Genomic DNA, 21,029 nt, shown 5'->3' with positions numbered 1-21,029 from the left:
TGCGGCGGTGTGCTTGTGTGTGTGTGTGTGCGGCGGTGTGCTTGTGTGTGTGTGTGTACGACCGTGTGCTTGTGTGTGTGTGCGTGGTGTGTGTGTGTGTGTGCGCGGCGGTGTGCTTGTTGTGTCGTGGTGTGTGTGTGGCGGCTGGTGTGTTGTGTGTTGTGTGTGTGGTGTGTTTGGGAGCGCTGTGTTGTGTGGGTGTGCGGCTCGGCCGTGTGCTGTGTGTGCTTTGTGTGTGTGTGTGTGTCTGTGTGTGCGGCGGTGTGTTGTGTGTGTGTGGTGTGTGCGGTGGTGTGTGTGTGTGTGTGTGTGTGTGTGTGCTGTGTGTGTTGTGTGTGGTGTGCGTGGGTGTGCTGTGTGTGTGTTGTGTGTGTTGTGTGGGCGTGTGTGTGTGTTTGTGGGTGTTTGCGCGGTGTTGCGATGTATGTAGTTTAGTTAGCGCGAGTGTGCTTGTGGTGTGTGTGTGTGTGTTGTGTGCTGGGGTGTGTGTGTGTGTGTGTGTGTGTGTGTGTGTGCGGAGTGTGCTTGTGTGCGTGTGCGTGTGTGTGCGCGTGTGCTGTGGTGTGTGTGGCGCGTGTGCTTGTCGCGTGTGTGGTGTGTGTGTGTGTGTGTGTGTGGCGGTGTGCTTGTGTGTGTGTGTGCGGCGGTGTGCTTGTGCGCGCGTGTGTGCTTGTGTGTGTGTGTGTGTGTGTGTGTGGTGGTGTGCTTGTGTGTGTGTGGTGTGTGTGTGTGTGTGTGCGGTGTGTGGTGCTTGTGCGGCGGTGTGCTCGTGCGCGTGTGGTTGTGTGTGGGTGTGTTGTGTGTGTGTGTGTTGTTGCGTGTGCGGCGGTGTGCTGTGGTGTGTGTGTGTGTGTGCGGCGGTGTGCTTGTGTGTGTGTCGTGTGTGTGTGTGCGTGTGTGTGTGTGCGTGCGGTGGTGTGCTGTGTGTGTGTGTGTGTGTGTGGCGGTGTGTGTGTGTGTGTGTGTGCGTGGGCGTGTGCGGCGGTGTGCTTGTGTGTGTGTGTGTGTGTGTGCGGCGGTGTGCTGTGTGTGTGTGCGTGCGTGGTGGTGTGCGTGTGCGGCGGTGTGTGTGTGTGTGCGTGCGTGTGCGGCGGTGTGCTCGTGCGCGTGTGTTCAGGACAGGGCAGATGAGGGGAGGCGTGTCAGCCCCGCTCGGCGCTCGGACGCAGCGAGGAGCGCAGTGGGACTCATCGGCCTCCTCTCCGCACTCCCATCTGTTGTAGGCTTTCTCAAGCCTCCTGCCCCGCTGGTGGCCGAGGGCCGCTGGGAGAGGCGGGACTGGAGCAGCTGCAGGCTCCCCCACAGCCGCCTCCTGTCAGCGCCCGGAAATACCGGTGAGGAGGCGCGCCCCAAACATGGCCCTCGCCCGCCGCCCCCCACCCCCCAACCCCTCACACTCTGTCCATTTCCACACTTCAGCCAGGGGCGAGCTCTGGGCCTTCTCCCCATGTCCGCAGCCTCAGTCCCTTCTGAATTCCTTGGACTCCTCCCAGGCTGCCCCCCCCACCCCCTTCCCCCCAGGAGATTTTGACACAGACCTCTCTGTGTGATCTGGGGAGAGACTCGGCTCTCAGTCACGCTGCCAGTGTGACCCCTGCAGAGAGCCCCCGCCCCCCCAGCCCTCACCAAAAACATAGGCACACGCTTAGAATGTCTGAGTGAATGCAGTTTGCTGTTGTGCGTGTGGATGCGTGTGCGCGTACATGCGTGAATGCGTGGATGCGTGGGCGGGTGGGCACAGTACAAATGTACTGCATGTGCATACAGTACATATCATTCGCGTGTATACACTATGTGCATATATGCTTTAGTACAGCACACCTTATATATATATATATATATATATATATATATATATATATGTCTATATATGCACGCCAACATCTGTATACACATCTGTCTTTAGGAGGTTGTATCCATATAGTCTTTATCATATACATTTTCGCTTATGTCTGTGGTGATGACAGAAAGGTGTAGAATTTTCTATTTTATTTTCCTCTGTACTTATATTGCTCAGTTAATTTCTGTTTCAATCATCACCCTGCTCCTGCTCCATAAGAGGAGCTGGCTCTTCGCTTAATTCTAGGAGCCTTTACCTTTAAATTGATTTGTATAAATTCCACTTTGATCAATTGAATCATAATGGATGTTTATTAATTGTGTTTTCGGTTTGGTTTACATTTCTGTTATATGAAGCTATTTGCACTATTTTTGATCAATGATTGTAGTAATGTATTTTTTTCCATTTAATTTGCATGCCTTAGTCATGGGCATCGTGGTCGTGTCATAACCTTTTGCCGTGCCTCCTCCTCTGCCACGCGTTGCCATGGTTGCCATAACGTTTCCCCCTTCCCCTCCGCCCACCGCCCCTCCCTGTCTTTTGCCTGCCGAAAAAAAAAGTTCCCATGATGCACGGTGCCACGCCTTCCACTGTTACGTCCGCCTCGACCCCCGTCACCAGTGTTCCTTTCGCTGACACCGCGGCCTCCAATCAGGTTTGCCCTTTCATTTGGCTTCCGTTTATTCAGCAGCTGGCTCTCCTACCGTGGGACACCTTAGGCTGCATGAGTTCTCCCTGAAGCTCCGACTCGGTTATGCAGCCCAGTTATAAACCAATTTATTTTCATTTAAAGGCTCTGTGCAGTTGCTTCATTCGCTTGTATTTAATCTTCATTAAGCCGCAAGAAAAAGACATATGCTGGAAATTTGTAAGCTGGAAAAGAATAATGGTTCCTTTTTATGTGAAGTGTGTCTTTTTAGACACAACGTGGCGTGTCTGTTCTGTGTGGTGTGTTATCTTCAAGCTCACTTCTGATTGGCAGCTCACTAAAGTCATGCTGTTGATTGGAAAAAATATAAAATGCCATATTACCAAAAACTGCCTTCAAATGAGCAATAGCAAATCTTCCTCTAATGGGCAGTACTAGAGCTTTGTTTCTTTCAAAAAACTAATTGAAAATCCCAACCGCCTTGACATCATAGTATTTGTGTTCTTCATATTGCTTATTTACAGTATCAAATCATGATTGTAATTGCACAGGGTCTTTAAATGCACAGTGAGAACCATAATGTTAGGGACAAATACATTTTTCCTTGATTTGGCTTTATATTCCACGATTTTAGTTTTGTAATAAAACAATTCACATGTGGTTAAGGTGCACATTCTCAGCTTTTAATAATTTAAGGGTATATGTATACACTTTGGGTTCACCACGCGTGAAACACAGTACTTTTTATATATAGCCCCCATATTTCAGGGCACCATAATGTTTGGGACATATTCATGTTATGCAGGTAGTTATGTTTAGTACTTTGTCACATGTCCTTTGCATGGAATGACTGCTTGAAGTCTGTGACGCATAGGCATCACCAGGTGCTGAGTATTTTCTCTGGTGATGATTAACCAGGGCTGTACTGCGGCCATCTTCAGCTCCTGCTTGTTTCGGGGGCTAGTTGCTTTAAGTTTTATCTTCAGCATATGAAACACTTGGTCAGTTGGATTCAAATTGGATTCAACTCCTTTGTTGCTTTATCTGTATGTTTGGCACCATCGTCCTGCAGTAGGGTGAAGCACTGTCCAATGAGTTTGGAGGCATTTGGTTGAACTTGAGCAGATGAGATGCTTCTGTACGCTTCAGAATTCATTCTGCTGCTGCTATCAGCAGTTACATCGTCAATGAAGACAAGTGAGCCAGTACCTGTGGCAGCCGTACATTCCAAAACCATAAGACTTCCACCACCATGTATCACAGATGAGGGGGGTGTTTCGGATCTAGGGCGGTTCTTTTTGGCGTCCACAGTTTGCTCTTCCCATCACTCTGATACAAATCAATCTTGGTTTCATTTGCCCACAAGGCCTTTTTCCAGAACACTGAAGGCTCTTTTAGGTGCTTCTCAGCAAACCTGTAACCTGGTCATCCTGTTTTTGCGGCTAACTTGTGGCTTGTATCTTGCAGTGCAGCCTCTGTAGTTCTGTTTGTGAACTCTTCTGCAGGCAGCAGTCACAGTGCTTGGGGGTTTTTCTTCATTCTGGTGAGAACTCTAGAGGTCTTTCTTGGCCTACCAGATTCTTTGCAATTCCTCATCCTTCGAGTTCATTGCGCTCTTTCCTCTTGATGATGTTCTAAACAGTTTATTTTGGTAAGCCTAAGTTTGGCCTATGTCTCTGACTGTGTTTTTCTTATTCCTCAGTTGCATAATAGCTTCCTTGACTTTCACTGGCACCGCTGTGGTCCTCATGTTGACAAATGGCAATAACAGACTCCAAAGGCAATCAAAAGCCAAGAATCAAGACTAGATGCTGTAAGCTCTCTTATACCTGCACTAAGGAAGCAATTGAACACGGCTGATTAATCAGAAACACCCGTGAAGCCATTTGTCCCAAACATTATGGTGCCCTGTAATGGGAGACTGTTATAATTTCTGCACAGTGAAACCATGCATAAAAATACCTTTAGATGAAAGCTGAGAAAGTACACTTTAACCACATGTGAATTGTTTGACTACAGATCTAAAATTGTGGAGTATAGGGCCAAATCAAGAAAAAATGTGTCTTTGCCCCAAACATTATGGAGCTCATTGTATCTGTGGTAGCCAATTACTGAGAGATTTTTCAGTCTTGGCTCAGGCTGGGGAGGCTTATCATTTGAGACCCTCTGTGGGCATGTCACTGCTCTGATGTGTGTTGTGATGCTGGTAGATACAGACAGCTTTGCTCTCAACTCATGTTGGAGGGAAGTGATTTTTCTCTATTTCTTCTTAAGTGCGATTAGACAAGATTTTTTTTTATGACTTAACCTTTAATTAACTTTTAAATATAACTTTTACATTTAAATAAACGTATTCTAGTCTCGGCCTGAAGATCTGTTTGCATAGTCTGGTGTCTTGTTTTAATGTTGTTTCTCTTGCTTTACTATTTTCAAGATCAATTATGTGGTTTTCAAAATGATTTATACTTGATGATATATACGTCATTTTAATTTGAAATCTTTTTCACTGATAGATTTCCCAATTATCAGTACATGAACTGAATAGCAACTTGTTTGTTTCACAGATGTAACCGTTGTCCATAAAAAAGTAAGTTGCCTTTGACACATTAATAATGAACTGCTTAAACATTGAAAAATGTTTATTAATGATGAAAAGAAAGTGTATTAATGATGGTGTAACACTTTCTAAAATGTGCAGTTTATCTGTTATAAAATGTATTTATACTGACCCAGCTGTTTTAGTTTTACAGTTGAAACTGCCAGTAATATCAGTGGTCGCACTAGCCCATGGAATACTGCATCTTTGGAACTCAGGACAACACAAAAGACAATTGGCTCAAAGAAACAGGAATAATTATTTAGTTGTAGTTCAAGTCTGGGTTGTCGCCTGTTGTAATGCTAACCTTAGAATATCTGCATTTACAGAAAACAGTGTATGTTTTCCTGCATTTTGGGTTTTTTCTGCATTAGAAACGCAGAATCCTGTGTTAACGCGACCACTGAATATATATTCCTTGTGCCGTAAATTAGGATGTTTCTTTTATGTTGTGGAGGCTTCTTACCCCTAAGCATTTTAACCTGTTTCATCTAAGTCTGTTTGTTTATTCTCCCTTTTATACTTCCTATGAATCACTGTTTATAATATCAAACATATGTCAGGTTCTGTTCAGATTGCATTTGGGGGATTATCGAGAAATACTTGTCAGAATTGGTCATTTGGGATGATTGAACTTATTGGTTAAACATAACAGGACATATTCTATGACATGAGTTCTATGGTGAATCTTCCCTAATGTCAGCAGAAGATGCCTTTTTATCAGGTAGCCTGTGCCAGGTATACTTGATGCATAGCAGACTGGTTTAGCTGAAGTGTCCATCTGTATGCACGGCTCCTGTGTGTGATCTGTGTGTTCATACTTGTGTGTGGTGATACCTCACACCCTCTTTCCCCTGCCCTTGTTCTCCAGTAGACCCCCACAAGGCTCTGAATGCCAGCCCAATGGATCTCCAGTTCGTCCCCATGGAAACCCCATCCCACACAATCCCGAAACTCCCGTCGCTCTGGTGGCGGTGAGCCCAGTAAGCCTGTCTCCAAAACCAAGCTAAGTTCACCACCACCCAAATAACCGCCAGTTCCCTCACGAGCAGTGCCCAAGAACACCACAGCGACCAGAACGCCGAAAGTCGTGCCTACTCCAAATCTCCTTTTGGCAGGAGTGCAGAAGTTCCACCGCAGTCTCACGTAATTCATTAACCGACCCGCCCACACATTTACGCCAACTATGCCGCGCTCCTCCCGGAGCTGTCCCGAGAACTAGGCCACACTGAGACGAACGCCAAAAAAAAAAAAACAGGTCAGGCAGGCGAAGAGAGAACCCTGGTCCGGTGTCGAAACATGCCACACACACACACAGTGCTGAGCTCGTCCCAGCCCGTCCCGCAGCCCCCCGGCCTGAACACACTGAGCACCGCGGTGTTCAGGACACGCATGGAAGGAGGCGAGGACTTCGTGTGCAGGAAGACACGTTTACACGACCCAACACACCTGAATGTTCAGTAGCTTCACTTTGATGGGAAGGCGTATTCAAACCGAAGCAAAGGAAAATGCAGGCCGCGCTTTGTAAGTTTACTGCACGGCAGTAACAAAAATTGGAAGGACAAAGAAATTTTAGAAGTTGGTCCGACAACTTTTAATTGAAAAAGAAAACAAAAACAAACGATATAAAAAGTGTTAAGATGTTTTATGTTTACATGTAAAAACTCAAAATCAAAGAAATATCAAGAGGCGATCGACGAATTACTCTCATTTGAAAGAAAGAGGACACTTTTTTCGGAGGGCTTTCTTCTGTCCTCCTGTAATCCAGGATTGAGCATTCAAACCTCGACCGCAGGTGGGTTTCTGTCAGCTTAACCAGTGCCTTTAAATTAGCCACTGTCTGTAATAAGGGTGGAGACAATTTGACCTCCTATCCTACTAACTTCTCTGAATGAACAAAGACCTAAGGTGGAATGATAAGACAGAAACTGCTTCAGGCCTGGAATATAGGAGCTCTGTATGTACTAATGATTTGAGGGGTAAGTTGGGCTGTCCTTAAGTTAAGCTCACTGGTATAAGAATGTTGCATGGCACAGCACTGCAGTGTTATAAGACCACAAATCTTGGGATCAGCCTCTCCTGTAACCATACTGATTTGCCATGGTTGGACAGCGCCCCCTACCTGCATGGAGGATTACCAGCACATCCCAGCGTGAATGCCATCAGTTTGCTTCTGATTGGTTCCCTGCTAACGGACTCCTTATCGGTGCATTTTGTATACTGATGCTACTTTCTAAGGGCAGGAATCAAAACAGCCTTAAGCAGATAGGTAGTGGGTACCGCAAGCATATGTCTGTATATGTATAATATGAGGTTGGGAACTCAAGCAGAAAGGTGACCAGTTGCATACATAAGATGCACATGGACGTCTGTCGTAAATAACAGAGAAAAAAAAACTATTTCAAAAACTATACTTGTAAGTAGCTTTAAGGCACTTAAACTTTTTATTTTTTTGACATCCCAGAACTTGAATTTGAAATTGACTTACAATCAAAACCGGAGTTTTGATTCGAGTCTTCTTGTTTCCTTCGATTTTGAATGCAAACTGGCCACCAGATCTGCTTGCACAAGTTGCCTGGTGAAAAGATTGACAATCTGATGGAACGCGATACGTAATCGGCTTCTCCTGTCCTGCTCAGCCATCTGTCTGTTCAGTGTGTGTATGTGTGCGCGCGCGTGTGTGTGACTGCGTGTCTGTGTTTCAGTTGCTGTGTCCGTTTAGTTTTCGCTTTGCACCGCGTTAATGTTGTTATTTCCGCGTGAATACCCCCGAAACAGACTGTGGTGTCCTGAAATGCATGGAAGCATGAACGCACGTAAACACCGACACGTGTGAAACACTCCGGAGTTAGTGTGAGTTCAAGACCCCCGTCTTTGGGTTCCCGGCCTTCTCTGAGGGTCTTGTACTGCCTGGCACAGGGTTCTAGCTTTGAAAGAATCTGGAGGAACTTTTCTTTTTTTGCATTGAGAGATGAGAGAAAAGATTGACCCTCCCGCTTTCGTCTGTTCTCTTCATCTTCTCCCTGTCGTGTGATAGTGTTTGGCCATTTTAGCATTTTTCCTTTATTTCCCCTTTTTATTACATTTGGTGTTTGTTTTTGGACTAGATGAATACAAGGGTTGTGTGGAAAATGTGTGCTACAGGTAGTGATGCATTTGCGTAAACGGGAGTAGGGAGCACTGGAATCACAAGGCAAGTTGCAGTGGACGACCTTGCTGAATCTCAGGTTGATTCACAGAAGGTCACAAATTGAGAAACTTAAAAGAAAAAAAAAAAAAGGATTGTTGAACTGCCATCCCATTGATTGCACTTTTGGAATTGGGCTGTTTATGCAATTTATTTGTACAATTGTTTTGGATTTTATTTTGGTGTGTGCGCGTGTGTGTGTGTGTGTATGCACGTGCGCCTTTTGTTGCTCTTGAAGTCATCGAGACTTAAAATTGGACCTTAATCACTGAAATGCACTCATGCTTTCAAAAGTCGGCGGGCTCTAAACGTTCAGCGGCAAGATGCTGCTTTGTGGCTGTGGGAACAGGAAGGGGAAGAGGAGGGGGAGAGGTGCAGACAGGTAAATTCATCTAGGAGGTGCTGTTTACTGTCCAAATGCTGTCTGCCCTAAAGCGAAACCTTAGAGGTCACTTTGTGGGCACAATTCTTTTAGAATATTGGTAAACCGTGCATTGCAGGTACACCACAACTGTGATGAACATGGATATGAATTATGGCTAGCACGCTACGTGAAGCCATTTTCAGAAGATGAATAATTTGAAATATGAATAGCATACCTTGGCAGCATACTCCTCTCTCTCTTCCTGTCAAACTGGTTCAACCCTCCACATACTGTAGCCACACATTCAAATAGAGGATTGAAATGTACGAAAATGATTTATGAATCAGTGTTTGATACACTGCACAAACAAGCAAGAAAGGGTTCTTTTACTAATAGGGTTTTCATTAACCTCTTGTTTCTCTTTTAAATGTAGTTCAGAATGTTTATTCTTTTAAATGTAAAAGCAGAAGCCATGTGGTCTCCGGTCAGATTTTTTCCGAACTCTAGTTGGGCTGAACATTTAAATGATTGAATCACTAATGTGTAGCCAGGCTATGTAAGAAAGGTAAAATATTGGCTTTATCAGTCTTTCACTCACTGCTGTTTCTTTATAGTGCAGCTTGTGGAATGACTGAGGTTGTCATATCTGACTGGAAAAAAAAATCTTCTAAACGAGAAGACACAAGATATGATTTTACAAGTACGCCTTTAGTTTTCTAGTTTTCTTTCTGCTAAGAGGTCAAATGTGAAACAGTACACAAACAATATTCTGTGTTAATCTAAAAAAACAAAAATGCATTTACGTGTGGTATGATTATGGATTCTCGATTTTGTTTGTCTTTGTGAAACTTATTTTCTGGGGCATGCTCTATTGGTTTGTGAAGTAGAGCTGTTGCTGTTGTCCTTGAGGGCAAATGGGATTAATGAGTTTTTTGCAAATGTGTACTAAATATCGACTGCTTAACGAGCAGGAAATTGACACGTTTTTTCATTTTTAATTAAAGCTGGTTAATTATAGTTTGATGAGGAATTAAAACTACATAGCCCTGAAGGACTGGAGGGCCTCAGTCCAGGTGTAAACAACTCTCTCTCACTCTCCATCAGCATCTCTCTCTGGCTCTCTCTCTCTTTCTCTCTGTCTCTCTCTCTCTCTCTCTCCCCCCTTCTGATGTGAAATATGCCTTCTCCAACTCAGCTCAGCTGGAAAAAAATGACTTGATTAAAAAAAAAAAAATACATCGGGGGGCCTTAGCCATTTTATGTACACTTGTGTTGTGTACTCTGGTTGTGTGATGAGTCAATTAGTTAGCTAGGGTAATCCAAGTGTAAATATCACAATAACTTTACTACTAGTCTTTACTCATCATTTTTTTCTAGGTTTCTATTTGACCTTTTTTCTCTCCTGTTGATTTTATTTTACTGAATATTTTTCCTGTTGGTTGTGTCATTTTAGTTTTATATCTGTACTGGCAGAAGTGTTGGTTATATTTGATGTATTTTTAAAACCATATTTTTTCTTAATCAGTTCAGTTTCCTATTCATTATAAAATACATAGCATGGAATTTAAAATTAACTCAATTCATAGTTTGTGTAGTTTGCAGTTTCAAAACATAAAATAAAAAATAGATATATAGAATATACAGATTTGTATGTAACTACAATGATAGATTCATTGTTACTTATGATATTAAGTTGTTGTTGCTATGGCAACAAAACTACAACATGGCTACCTTTATATACCTTAATTGTGAATTTTTTTCACATGTAAATTGAAATAATGTACAACATTAACTTATTCAAAAAAGAATGGGTAGATAGACTGTCTTGAATAAAGAGATGATTGAATATTTTGTAAGAAAAAAAGCAAAGAAGAAAAAAACTTTCAAATCCAAAGGCCCTAATTAGGGGAGATCAGGTGTGTTTTTATTTTTCTTTCTATTTTTATTTTTTGTGGTTTTTTGGGGAGGGATTGTGTGCCTCCAGGTTTGTGTGACCTGGAGTCAAAGGCTGGAATGTTCTGTCTTGGCTTATGAAGCCGTCAGTGGGACCCTTTGGGGAGGAGGAAACTTGTTTTGTTTTTTTTCTTTTGAGATTTTCCCCTTTTTATTTATGATTTACGGTCACTTAAAAGAGAAATGGAAGTCATTATCACAAAGTATACTGAATAACTTGTGCTAAAAGAATCACTGTTAAAAGTTTCTGTTCGGTTGGCATCTTGCGTTACTTCCAGAGTTGATGCAGGTACGTACTACGTGGCCTCTCCTGCCTGCTCGGCCAGACGTTTTGGAGGAAGTATGGCGTAACATTTCAAAACTCTTAGAACTGTTTGTCCCTCTCCTTCATTTCAGTGACATTTCTCAAGTTTCCCTCTCCCCTCACCCCACCAAAGCTATGCCCTGCTGTGCTGGGGGCCATTGTCACTCACTGGAGCTGAGATAACTCAAATCGGTGTACGAATGTGTGATATTCACCTTGTTTGCACTTATGTACATAAATAAGTCAAGATATTCAGACCAAGTTTTGAATATTTAGAGAGAAAATAAAGAAGAATCTATCAAAAGAACTATTGTTAATATGGCAAATAATGATCATTTTAAAAGTTTGTAAGAGATGCAATTGTGGCTTTTGAGGGATTTTTTTTCTTTCATTTAAATTTTGTTTTAATTTTCTTTTGGCCTCGTCCTTCTCAAAGCATGTCATTGCTCTGACATTATGATGGCAAGAAAAAAAGTCTGTGTTGAAAAGCTTTATAGTTTGTCATACCTTACAAAAACACTGAATGTTTAATCCAGCTGTCTCTGATGCTGAAGGAAACTGCAGTGCTCATTGACATAAATTCATAGCCATTGTTTTATTATAAATAATTTTATAATATTAATAAATATGTTCAATAAAAATGTGGTCCTAAAGCCCATAGGGCAAAATAAATTGTCGATTTATGTCTTTGACTCTTCAGAGTTAGTGTGGAGTCTTTCAGACAAATATAATTTCCAATTTTAAGGAAGAAATTCATTACTGCATTTATCTGACAGTTTCACTAGTGTTTTAAGTTGAGTGCATATTTAAATACCTAATCCAATGGCAATGCACTCTTTAAAAAGCTTGTGATTCTGCAACACCGTTAGCACTCTGATGAGCCATGCTAAGTGGTTTCTCAGGTATTCAGTGTCTATTGAAGGGTCAGTCTAACCTACACCGCCCTCTGCAGGCTGCCTGAAGAATGCAGATGACAGCTGGAAAGTATAGCAAAACGCAAGAAGCTGAAAATAATTTGATTCAGTTTTTTTTTTTAAGGTTGTTACATTTTGGTTTTATTTTAAAAAAATGCAGATCAGTCTCAATCTCCATAAATCTTAAACTAAATTGAAACCGGAAAGACAACAGCTCATTTGTTTTACAAAAACACACAATAAACAACAAATAAGGAAGCCTCTGTTCGTGCGATATTGTACATGTGCGCTTTGATAGCGTTGGAAGCCAATAATTTTGTTGCCATGGCACTTGTGTCCTAGCAGTGGGGAAGGGGTTGAGCCTTAAAGGGTTGCGATGGGTAGATGCATCCCTGGGCCACGTGATTGGCCCACAGCCTTTGGGCAGTTTACACCACCAAAGACTGAGAGTCTAACACTTAGCCGCACAGAAAACCCATGTGAGACTGAAAGCCTTGCCATTTTTTGAGTACACACATTTGAAATGCATGTACTTTACTCTCAACTCAGAATGCTTATATTTCCACTGTGGAGCTCCATAAGGACTGTACTGTTAAACCTGCTGTGTATGGAGCTGCAGAGGTCCATACTGTTGTGCCTACATATTCACTGTGGTGAGAATGACACCGAGTCCTTCTCTCACTGTTAACGGTGACCACTTTGTGACCCTTTAATACAGCCAGAATTTCAGTCTTTCGGTAAGTAGATGTGGAGGGGGAGGGCTGACGTTACCCGACAGAATGAGAGAACCGAGTGAACACAATGTGCGAGGCGGAGACTTAAAGCAAAACCTGACCGTCGAGATGCCCTTTAATGTCGAGCGGTGCAGTGGGTTAGCTTGAAGCTGTGCGTCTGAGAATCAGTATTCACAGGTACTAAACTGCAGTTATTGTGCCCTTTCCATATATGGAAGATATCTCACCAGAACCCCCGGTATCCAGGTTTAAGTTTGATGCTTGAATACACGTTTGTGATTGTACTGGAAAGTGCCTCAGTCAGGAGTGTTGTCTGCCCAGTGTTTGTAAGTATAATTCAGAAATGAGAATGTCCATATTGTCTCAAAGCCATATCAACTAGACTCACCTCTCCTCCACTGCAGGGCAACAAGAAAAAAAAATGCTCTTTACTTCTTTGGGTAATAGTTTTATTCCTTACTCTGTTTCTATTAGCTTGTAGTGCTTGTATGTGCTTTAGAACTGTGCTTAATTCTAATCTCTTTTGGTATATATAAATATATAAATATGAATATATAAAATATATTACTTCTGTTATTTTTTTGACCTTTTAATAAAGCACTTAAATACAGAAAGTGTTTCTGAGTATTTATTGTTGGTTTGTGGCTGTGGATTGTGGCTCTGAACAGGAATGATGACAAATTAAAATAAATTGCCATATCCACATATAGAGAAACAAAATTTGAGGGGAAGCAATTAATTTGTGTCTGATCCTGCAACTAATGATTTCTTGTGTTACAGTACTTGCTGTTTTTCCTCTCCTGCTGATCCTGAGGGAGATGTATGGGAAGGAAAGGTAAATGGTGTAAAAACAGTTTTACAGACGTGTCTCTGTATAGTGTGAAGGAACCAAATTAAGAGGAGGATAGGGAGTGGGACAAAAGAAGTGTGGGAGTTAATTTTTGGCAATCTGATGCCAAAAAAATGATAAACTATTCACAAAAAAAAAAAAACAAAAGAATAGTTCAATAACCAGATGTTTGGCCATGAAGTAATTTCACATACTCTTAGGTAAACATAATGGTACTATTTTTTGCCCCTGGGTGAACGTTACTGAAAATTATATGGGTGAAGTATAAAGTTTAATTTTCACCTTTGGTCTGTAATGTGTAGACTTGGCTACTTTCACCTTTTCAACATGAACATTATACTCTTGCCTCTAAAAGCTGTATGAGACCATACACCAAGCTTCACAGTGTTATGTTCAGTTTTGTGAGGGTTTGTTTATACATATATTGGTTGGGTTTATGTTTAATAACATACTACAGCCTATGATGGTAGTATCTCAGGAAATTGGTCTACACTAATTAATGGTCTCCATTGAATACATGGCAGGACCCCACAGTGACGCTCTCTTGAGGAAAAGTGATCAAAGGAATGCATTTAAACAGGTGACATGGAGAGATGCCCCATCCAAGTCAGCTGATAGGTGAGAAGTCACTTTAAAAACAGAAATACATTTAATCTTTTTTTTTCCCTTTATTGTGCACCAATACAAAAAATAAACCATCCATATAACAGAAACTGGGTTAAAGGGCAAACACAAATATATAAAAGAAGTCGGGGACAAAAGGTGGTACAGAATATTCCATTCCTCAGGCTGTTGGAAATGGTGCACAGCTCAAGATGTACAATCCTTGATGTACAATTCAGCGAATAATGTACACACAGACAGGTAAGGAGGGGATGTACATTTAATATCATTTACACAATACAATACCTCTAAGCGCTGCGGTCTGATCACATAATTATGTTGCTCTTGGATTTGGTTTAATTCCTAAACCTCTTGAGTTGTAATGATGTAATGGACTATAAAATAAAATTTTTAAAATAGCATTTTTCATAGAAGGCCTCATTTTCTATTTTTACATGAATGTTAATTTTTTTATATTGTACTGCATTTAATTCATCTATGTACTGCAAATGTGCAGTACTATATTGTACAATACGTACCTAAATTAGGAAAGCAACACAAAATACATGGTTCAACAAACTGAACGAAGGCCTATGTACAAAGTCATATGTTAGTACAATCATGTAAATAAAGCTAATTTCACTTCAAGCCATACATCCTATATTAGCAGGTTCATTCATTTTTCACCTTTATAGGAACTGCCATTAAACTACTGAAAGGTAAAAGTAGTGCACTAGCCTGAGTGTACAGAACATGTATGGTCCTCCATCCGGAAACCTTACTTAACCTATGATAAAAGATATAGTGTATATTCCTTTATTAGTAAAATTATTTTCATGACTACCATGTCTGATGTGGCACACCTTGCATAAAGTATGTAATCTTATTTTGATTCAACATTTACATGACTGAAATCAGTGACTAGAGTAAATAAATGCTACACTTAAACTATATAATCTTGCACCTAATCAGACTATATATATATGTATATATACATACTTGGGGAGAGAAGAAAAATACATTGAAAAATAAATGCTATAAAATTCATCGGCATATTTACAGTGATACACCAATTTCAAAAGAAGGAAAGGAAAAGGAACCGTCTTTACTGGAAACAGTATAATGGGAAAAATAAACTGTTACCTTTCACACCTGTAAAAGCAATCAAGATAGTCGAGGACTCGTCCCTTTTTGTAGTGATGAGTGGGTGGAGCTAATGTGACCTGTCAGTTTTGGCCTTCATTTTATTTTTCTCTTCACAGCAAAGTAAAATGGCTGGTTCAAATCTGAGTCACTAATAGTGCCACCCTGTTTGGTTTCATGAAGCTTGTCTCTTATCACTACCTTTCATAATAATGCGTCGGAAATTACCAGAATACGTAATACAACAAAAACTATTTATTAATTCTGAAATTCAATGACATTTCCAACACTACAACAACCAATGAAATGTAAAATCTGTCATTGAAAGTCAACACTCTGGACTTATTTTACAACCCAATTTCAAAATAGAATGCAAAATTCTTAACTACACTGAGAAAGTATTACACTATCAGCATTTTCAGTTAATCCAAGAAAAAAAATAGAAATTTATTACTTATGGTACAGCAATGCATCTTCTCTCCATTTTGGCCATAAATACTGACTGTAGATAATTGTAAGCAAATGTACAGCAGATACAATGTGTAGTGGTCATTTAAAGAGCATAAATATGTTTCCACAGTACACTATGCCACCACAAACAAAACTACAAGTGCACTATAGTCAACAACACATCTTTAAAGTAAAATGCACTTGCTTTCATGACTTCTGACTTGGGGGACCTTGCATATGGAAATTCCATTATATCTGTGTAAATGATGACTCTGTGTTCAATACACCCAGATCCCACAATAACCAAAAGGACAAGAGGATGAGGAGGGAAGAAATACACAGAAAGAGAAAAGAAAAGAAAAAGCTGACTGTACAGCAGGCTTAAATTACCCATTTTTTCATTTCGATGTTAGTACAATTATTTGTCAATGCAAAGCGAAAATAACAGCACATTTTGGGTAATGATTTTGCTTCTTCGTCACGGTACAATATAAGAGAGCAGTTGTCACATTTACAATAATATTTTAATGGATGTTCATTTTCAAAGGACCAAATTTTCTCCCACATTAGATACAAGGTTCAGTGTTCCCTCTACGCCTTCATTTGAGTTCACTTGTGTCACACAGAACTGTATAGACGCCAATACGGATATGCAAAGCCTTGATCACAATGACATTTCATACACTAGCCAGTTGAGTAAATATTGCGCATCATTTTAAATGATGACATTCAATCTAAGATCATGATTTTTTGTTTTTTTAGAAGCGTCGGATTGTTGAAGCTAAGGCCATATAGGAAATGAAATGCCTTCAAACTGGCGAATAAGCGCTTTATTTTCTCAAAAAATCCAGGTGCTTTAGTCTCTAATTCTAGGCATTTCATGTGCATCACTTAGCCAGGTGATGGCTACGAGAATCGTGTGGGATGCTTCATACGTGTCACAATGTTTTTTTGTTCGTTCTTTCTTTTTTTTTTTTTTTTTTTAATATTCTTTTTTAAATTTGCCAATACCCACGTACGGTGAACCCGAGGCGTAGAAGGCACACTGAGGTGTTCACTCCTGTCACATCAGGACGTCGACGTCCCCTTCGTGGTCCTGCTCCTCGGGGACCTTGAGCGACAGCACCTCCTCGTTGAGGAAGAGGCCGCTGAGCCTCTCCTTGCGCGCCTGCCTCTGCTCCTTCAGCTGCCGCTTGCGCATGGCCTTCTGCTGCAGCTTCCGCTGCTTGGAGCGCTTCTGTCGAAGGCAGCGCACCAGCCTTTACTGCACGGCCCTAACACCAGCACTCTGAAACGCCTCCAGCGCTAGCTGAGCTACAGCGCGGGGCTATGTTTATATTCTCAAATTGCGTTTCACTGATTAAAAACGGTTTCTAAATCTTATCTTTACACGTTGAGATATACGGTTTAGTCTACACTGACTGTGGTGAGGTGAGCAGTGGTAGCACAGCCAAGCTTCAGGAAAGCTGATGAGCCAATATCATATATTGTATACGAGTTACTCAACCAATAGTAATGCTTCATCATTTTGGCTTTTTTTTCTCAAAAGAGTCATGAACTGTCAGTACACAGTAGCTGGAGCCATTATCAGCTGCTTGTAGCCTAAACGCACATCACTGGGGCCAAGCTCTCGTGCTGCATCCATGACTGGGGGCCGGTTGCAGGGCATTGTGGGAAACGGGGGCAGTACGGACCCTTACCTTGGAGTCGCGTATGCGCTCGGCGGCGCTGGCCGACAGGTTGCCGTCGCTGTGGGCGCGGCTGATGCTGGAGGCGCTGGAGCCGGCGCTGCTGCTGGCGCTGCTCACCATGCTGCCGTTGCTGCTGCTGGCGGCGCTCACGCCGCTCGCGCTGCCGCTGCTGTGGCCGCTCCGCTTCCAGCTCTCCCGCGTGCTGCCAGGCCGCTGCCGCGGGCCGTGCTCCCGGATGTAGTTCCTCACCTGGACCACAAGGGGGATCGCAACACCCGCTTGTCACTACAATGCGCAATCAAACACGCACGGGTGCTAACACTACAGACCAAAGCACTTATTAGGTTTGCAGTCAGAGATTAAAAGCTACTTACACAGAGAGAAATGTAATTACAGATAACCACAGGTAATAAATCTGTGGTTCAAGTTTCCTCTTTGGAGAAGCCGTCTGTTTGTTCGTTGTTCAGCGATTGCTTACCTGCTTCAGTTTCTCGTCCGTCAGGCAGTTGAGCTCAATGATGAATTCGCTGTCTGTCGGGGAGATCTGAGCACACGGGTCGATGATCTTTATAATGTCCAGCTGTTCCCGCAGTCCCATCTCAGTGCTCACCTTCCGGCTCAGGTATTCAATGTATTCCACCTACGGGATGGACAAAAGGTGTAGACTTGTGTTACTAAAACTCAATGCACATCAGGCTGAACAACACTTTAGTGGGAGGAGATGGAGTATAGTCATTTAGTTGATACTCTTGCCAGTACATCTCACAATGCAAAAGGACATAAGAGCATTTACTTCATTAACCCCTTCACACAGATGCCAAATCCAACCAATCTGCACCCATTTAGGCAGTGTTCCATTTAAGGGTTTATAACAGAAGATTTCAGCATCACCGAGACTTGTAAAATGGCTTAAATGAAGTAAGACACTTGTACCATTAGATCAGTTTATATTCATAATTTACGTGCAAATAAAGTGCCACAAATGCAGTTGTCTTGGCGAAGATGCAAAATTAAGCTGTTCTCCTTCAGTTTGAAATTAAATACTGAGAGAACAGGTAAAACAATACATGTCCTGGATCGTAAACTCCTTCAGGCTATTGTTGACTATATCTTGTTGCTATGATGGACTATGAATTTTTGGTGGTGAAAGAATATTTCTGAATTCCCAGACAGATGCTATTGTCCAGTGTGTCATACCAGTTGGAGATGAGACTGGGGGGGGGGGGGGTTGCTTGTTAAATGGGCGAACTACACAACAATGGTAGCACTTAGAAACTCGAGATCTCTGGATGCCAGGGTCCTGGCAACTAGGGAGCTTGCACAAAGGGGTTAATAGGCACAGACCTGGCTAACAACACTCCCAGACGAGCAAATGCATATGCAGCATCACTACAGCAATAAATGCAAGTTAATGCCAACCTCAAACCGCAATACAAAGGCCAAATATTAATAAGCATCTAAAAGTCACAGGACATGAGGTGTGGTGTGCATACCTGTTCGTCATTTGTCATGGCACTCCAGGGGAGCTCGTCAAGGTTCCTGTGCTGTTTGGTCTTCCTCTTGGGGACCAAACAGGGAGAGCTCGGAACACTGGGAATGATGTCTGACAGCACGTCGCTCCCACTAGCCACGTCACTTCCTGGCAACTGAGAGCCATGGTAACAAAGTCACTCTAAAGGAGACTTACTTCCAAACTCTCAACAAGGGCCATTACAAAGTATTTGTTGCACTTACATTTACATTGTTGGGCAGACACTCCTATTAAGAGCAACAAAAGAGCTTCTAATTTAAGTATAACAAAGCAAGTTTGCATCTATGATTTACTAAGAAACATACAGTTTGACTATCAGCACTGCAAAGCCTGAACATCTCTCGCAATGTCTCATCTATAATACAGCCCTAGGCATTACATGACGTGACAGAATATTTATAATTACTGGCCTGTCACAAGCAGGTTCCTTGGTTCCATACTGGTTTTTAATTATTAATGTGCCATTTGCTGAGCAACCTACAGTGTCACGGTGCTCAAACATACCTGCCATTCAAACTCGCTATCTGACCAGTCCCAGTACGTGCTGATGGAGGAAGACACGTCACTGCAGACACTGCCCTCAGGGAAGAGGTCAAAGGAGGTGAAGTCTTGATCGTCCAGCAGGGAGTAGCAGTCATCCTGGTCCCCGACAGAGACGGAGGAGAAGAGCTCTTCACTGCACTCTGAGCTGGCTACACTGGTCCCACAGGAGGTGAGGTTCCACCTAGGAGCACACAACAGGATTACAAAACTGACTATGCCCCCACATCTGAGAGTCAATGCGTCTATTTTAAATATACTTAAGAGTCTGTATGCATTTAGATCTCACCAGTTTAAGCATTTTCTAAAGATTTCACATTATATGGGTAATATTCTAGGCGCCCATGTATGGACAATATGGATAGGCGACTGATTTAAGTAGTCCTTTACCTGTTGCTATGGAAGCGACGTAGAGGGTCTGTCCTATGACAAGATGACAGTTGACAGCCGAAATCGCTAACATCCAATGTACCGACTTCGCTGAGGTTTCCTCGTTGGGAGAGTAATGGGAAAGGCTCCTCGGGGGCGAGGAACTTTTCATAAAGGTCTTCCGACATATTTGCAGTAATGAGCGTCTGAAAACCGAGAGGAATGCAATGGCGGGCATTATTGGTAACTAATGAAAACTTTACAGCATATATTGGGGGTTATACAGCTAGTTAAATGCATGCTAACTGGATGACAATAAAACGACTATGATAACTAGAACACCATGTGCAATCCTTACTACTCCATGAATATTCCTCGTTCACAGTGTCTCGCTGTCACGTACTAACGTTATCTACCTGGTAGACATGTATCGATGGATAATATCCAAATTCATATAATCTGATTGCTAGAAAGCAGGCCACCGTCAATACTAACTCAATGCGTCATTAAACAAAATGTTTGTTGAATCATTACGCTGACCTGGATAGCTATAGCCATAGATATTTCTGTAGTTACCTACGTTTTAAAATATTTGAATTATTGAGATTATCCAACAGGCTTTTAATCGGGCCCACAGTCTTGGCTACATCCAACATGGCCACAGTGTAGGATATGAGCGCATAAATCGGCCAACCACACGTAAACACATACAGAATCAAGCGCACGGAAAACCGCCTGAAAAAAACGAACGAATGGATCTTCGTCCAACAAAGCAAAAACAAATAAATGTAGCCTCAAGAATGCGATGGTTAAGAGTGAAGTAATTTCGGTAACTCACCTTGCTTTGATTTACAATGCACCACTTAGGTTCCGCTCCATTTGCAATCCTGACACTTCACTTCCTCGTCTTTACAACGCAACGGGTTGATGAACTGGCGCAGAATTGTGATTGCAGCCCCCCCTAGCGTGATGGAGGTTACACGTCGTCGGTGTGTCGCATGCCCATGACTTGTCATTTTGGATTAAAGTGCTCCATCCTGCTTTTTTGTAAAACGTAAAATCAAAAAGCAAGAAATTATTCAAAACCATATGTAATAAATCCATTATGTGTTCTGTGTTAATAATTTTTATATTTGTATATTGTCAGACAGTGTATCGGTAATACAATTTTCTTAAATAGTATTGTAGTATTGCTCATCGGTTCGCTCGTCCTCACCTGTGTAAAACGATTCTGGATGTATGTCATATAAAAATTTAGCCAGGAGTAGCCTAGGCCTTCTCGCACAGGGCCCCACATTCTCAAGTATTTCC

General features: G+C 42.0%; 2 protein-coding genes across 15 annotated transcripts in view; one reads left to right on the top strand and one right to left on the bottom strand.

Annotated features, from left to right (window-relative positions):
- The window catches only part of LOC135263036 (muscleblind-like protein 3), a 46,618-nt gene extending 33,463 nt beyond the window's left edge, over positions 1-13,155 (top strand). For 8 of the 14 annotated variants that reach the window (XM_064350595.1, XM_064350602.1, XM_064350597.1 and 5 more), the window contains 4 exons: positions 1,224-1,334; positions 2,401-2,495; positions 5,003-5,076; positions 5,957-13,155. In XM_064350595.1, coding sequence (XP_064206665.1) covers positions 1,224-1,334; positions 2,401-2,495; positions 5,003-5,059 — 263 coding nt within the window. In that variant the 3' untranslated portion in view covers positions 5,060-5,076; positions 5,957-13,155. The remainder of the gene's footprint in view (positions 1-1,223; positions 1,335-2,400; positions 2,496-5,002; positions 5,077-5,956) is intronic. The other 6 variants (XM_064350604.1, XM_064350605.1, XM_064350606.1 and 3 more) reach the window with 4 other exon arrangements.
- A 1,101-nt stretch (positions 13,156-14,256) lies between these two features.
- On the bottom strand, positions 14,257-20,712 carry fam199x (family with sequence similarity 199, X-linked). The gene is made up of 7 exons (XM_064350608.1): positions 20,557-20,712; positions 19,740-19,924; positions 19,314-19,533; positions 18,772-18,924; positions 17,757-17,918; positions 17,288-17,527; positions 14,257-16,824 (listed from the first exon to the last, which is right to left on the bottom strand). The coding sequence occupies exons 2-7, from the start codon at positions 19,904-19,906 to the stop codon at positions 16,651-16,653; spliced, it is 1,116 nt and encodes a 371-aa protein (XP_064206678.1). The 5' UTR covers positions 19,907-19,924; positions 20,557-20,712; the 3' UTR covers positions 14,257-16,650.
- Positions 20,713-21,029: the final 317 nt, after the last annotated feature.

This window comes from Anguilla rostrata, chromosome 9 (genome assembly GCF_018555375.3).
Source record: "Anguilla rostrata isolate EN2019 chromosome 9, ASM1855537v3, whole genome shotgun sequence".
NCBI classification, from domain to species: Eukaryota; Metazoa; Chordata; class Actinopteri; order Anguilliformes; family Anguillidae; genus Anguilla; species Anguilla rostrata.
This window is presented reverse-complemented; position numbering and strand designations above follow the sequence as displayed.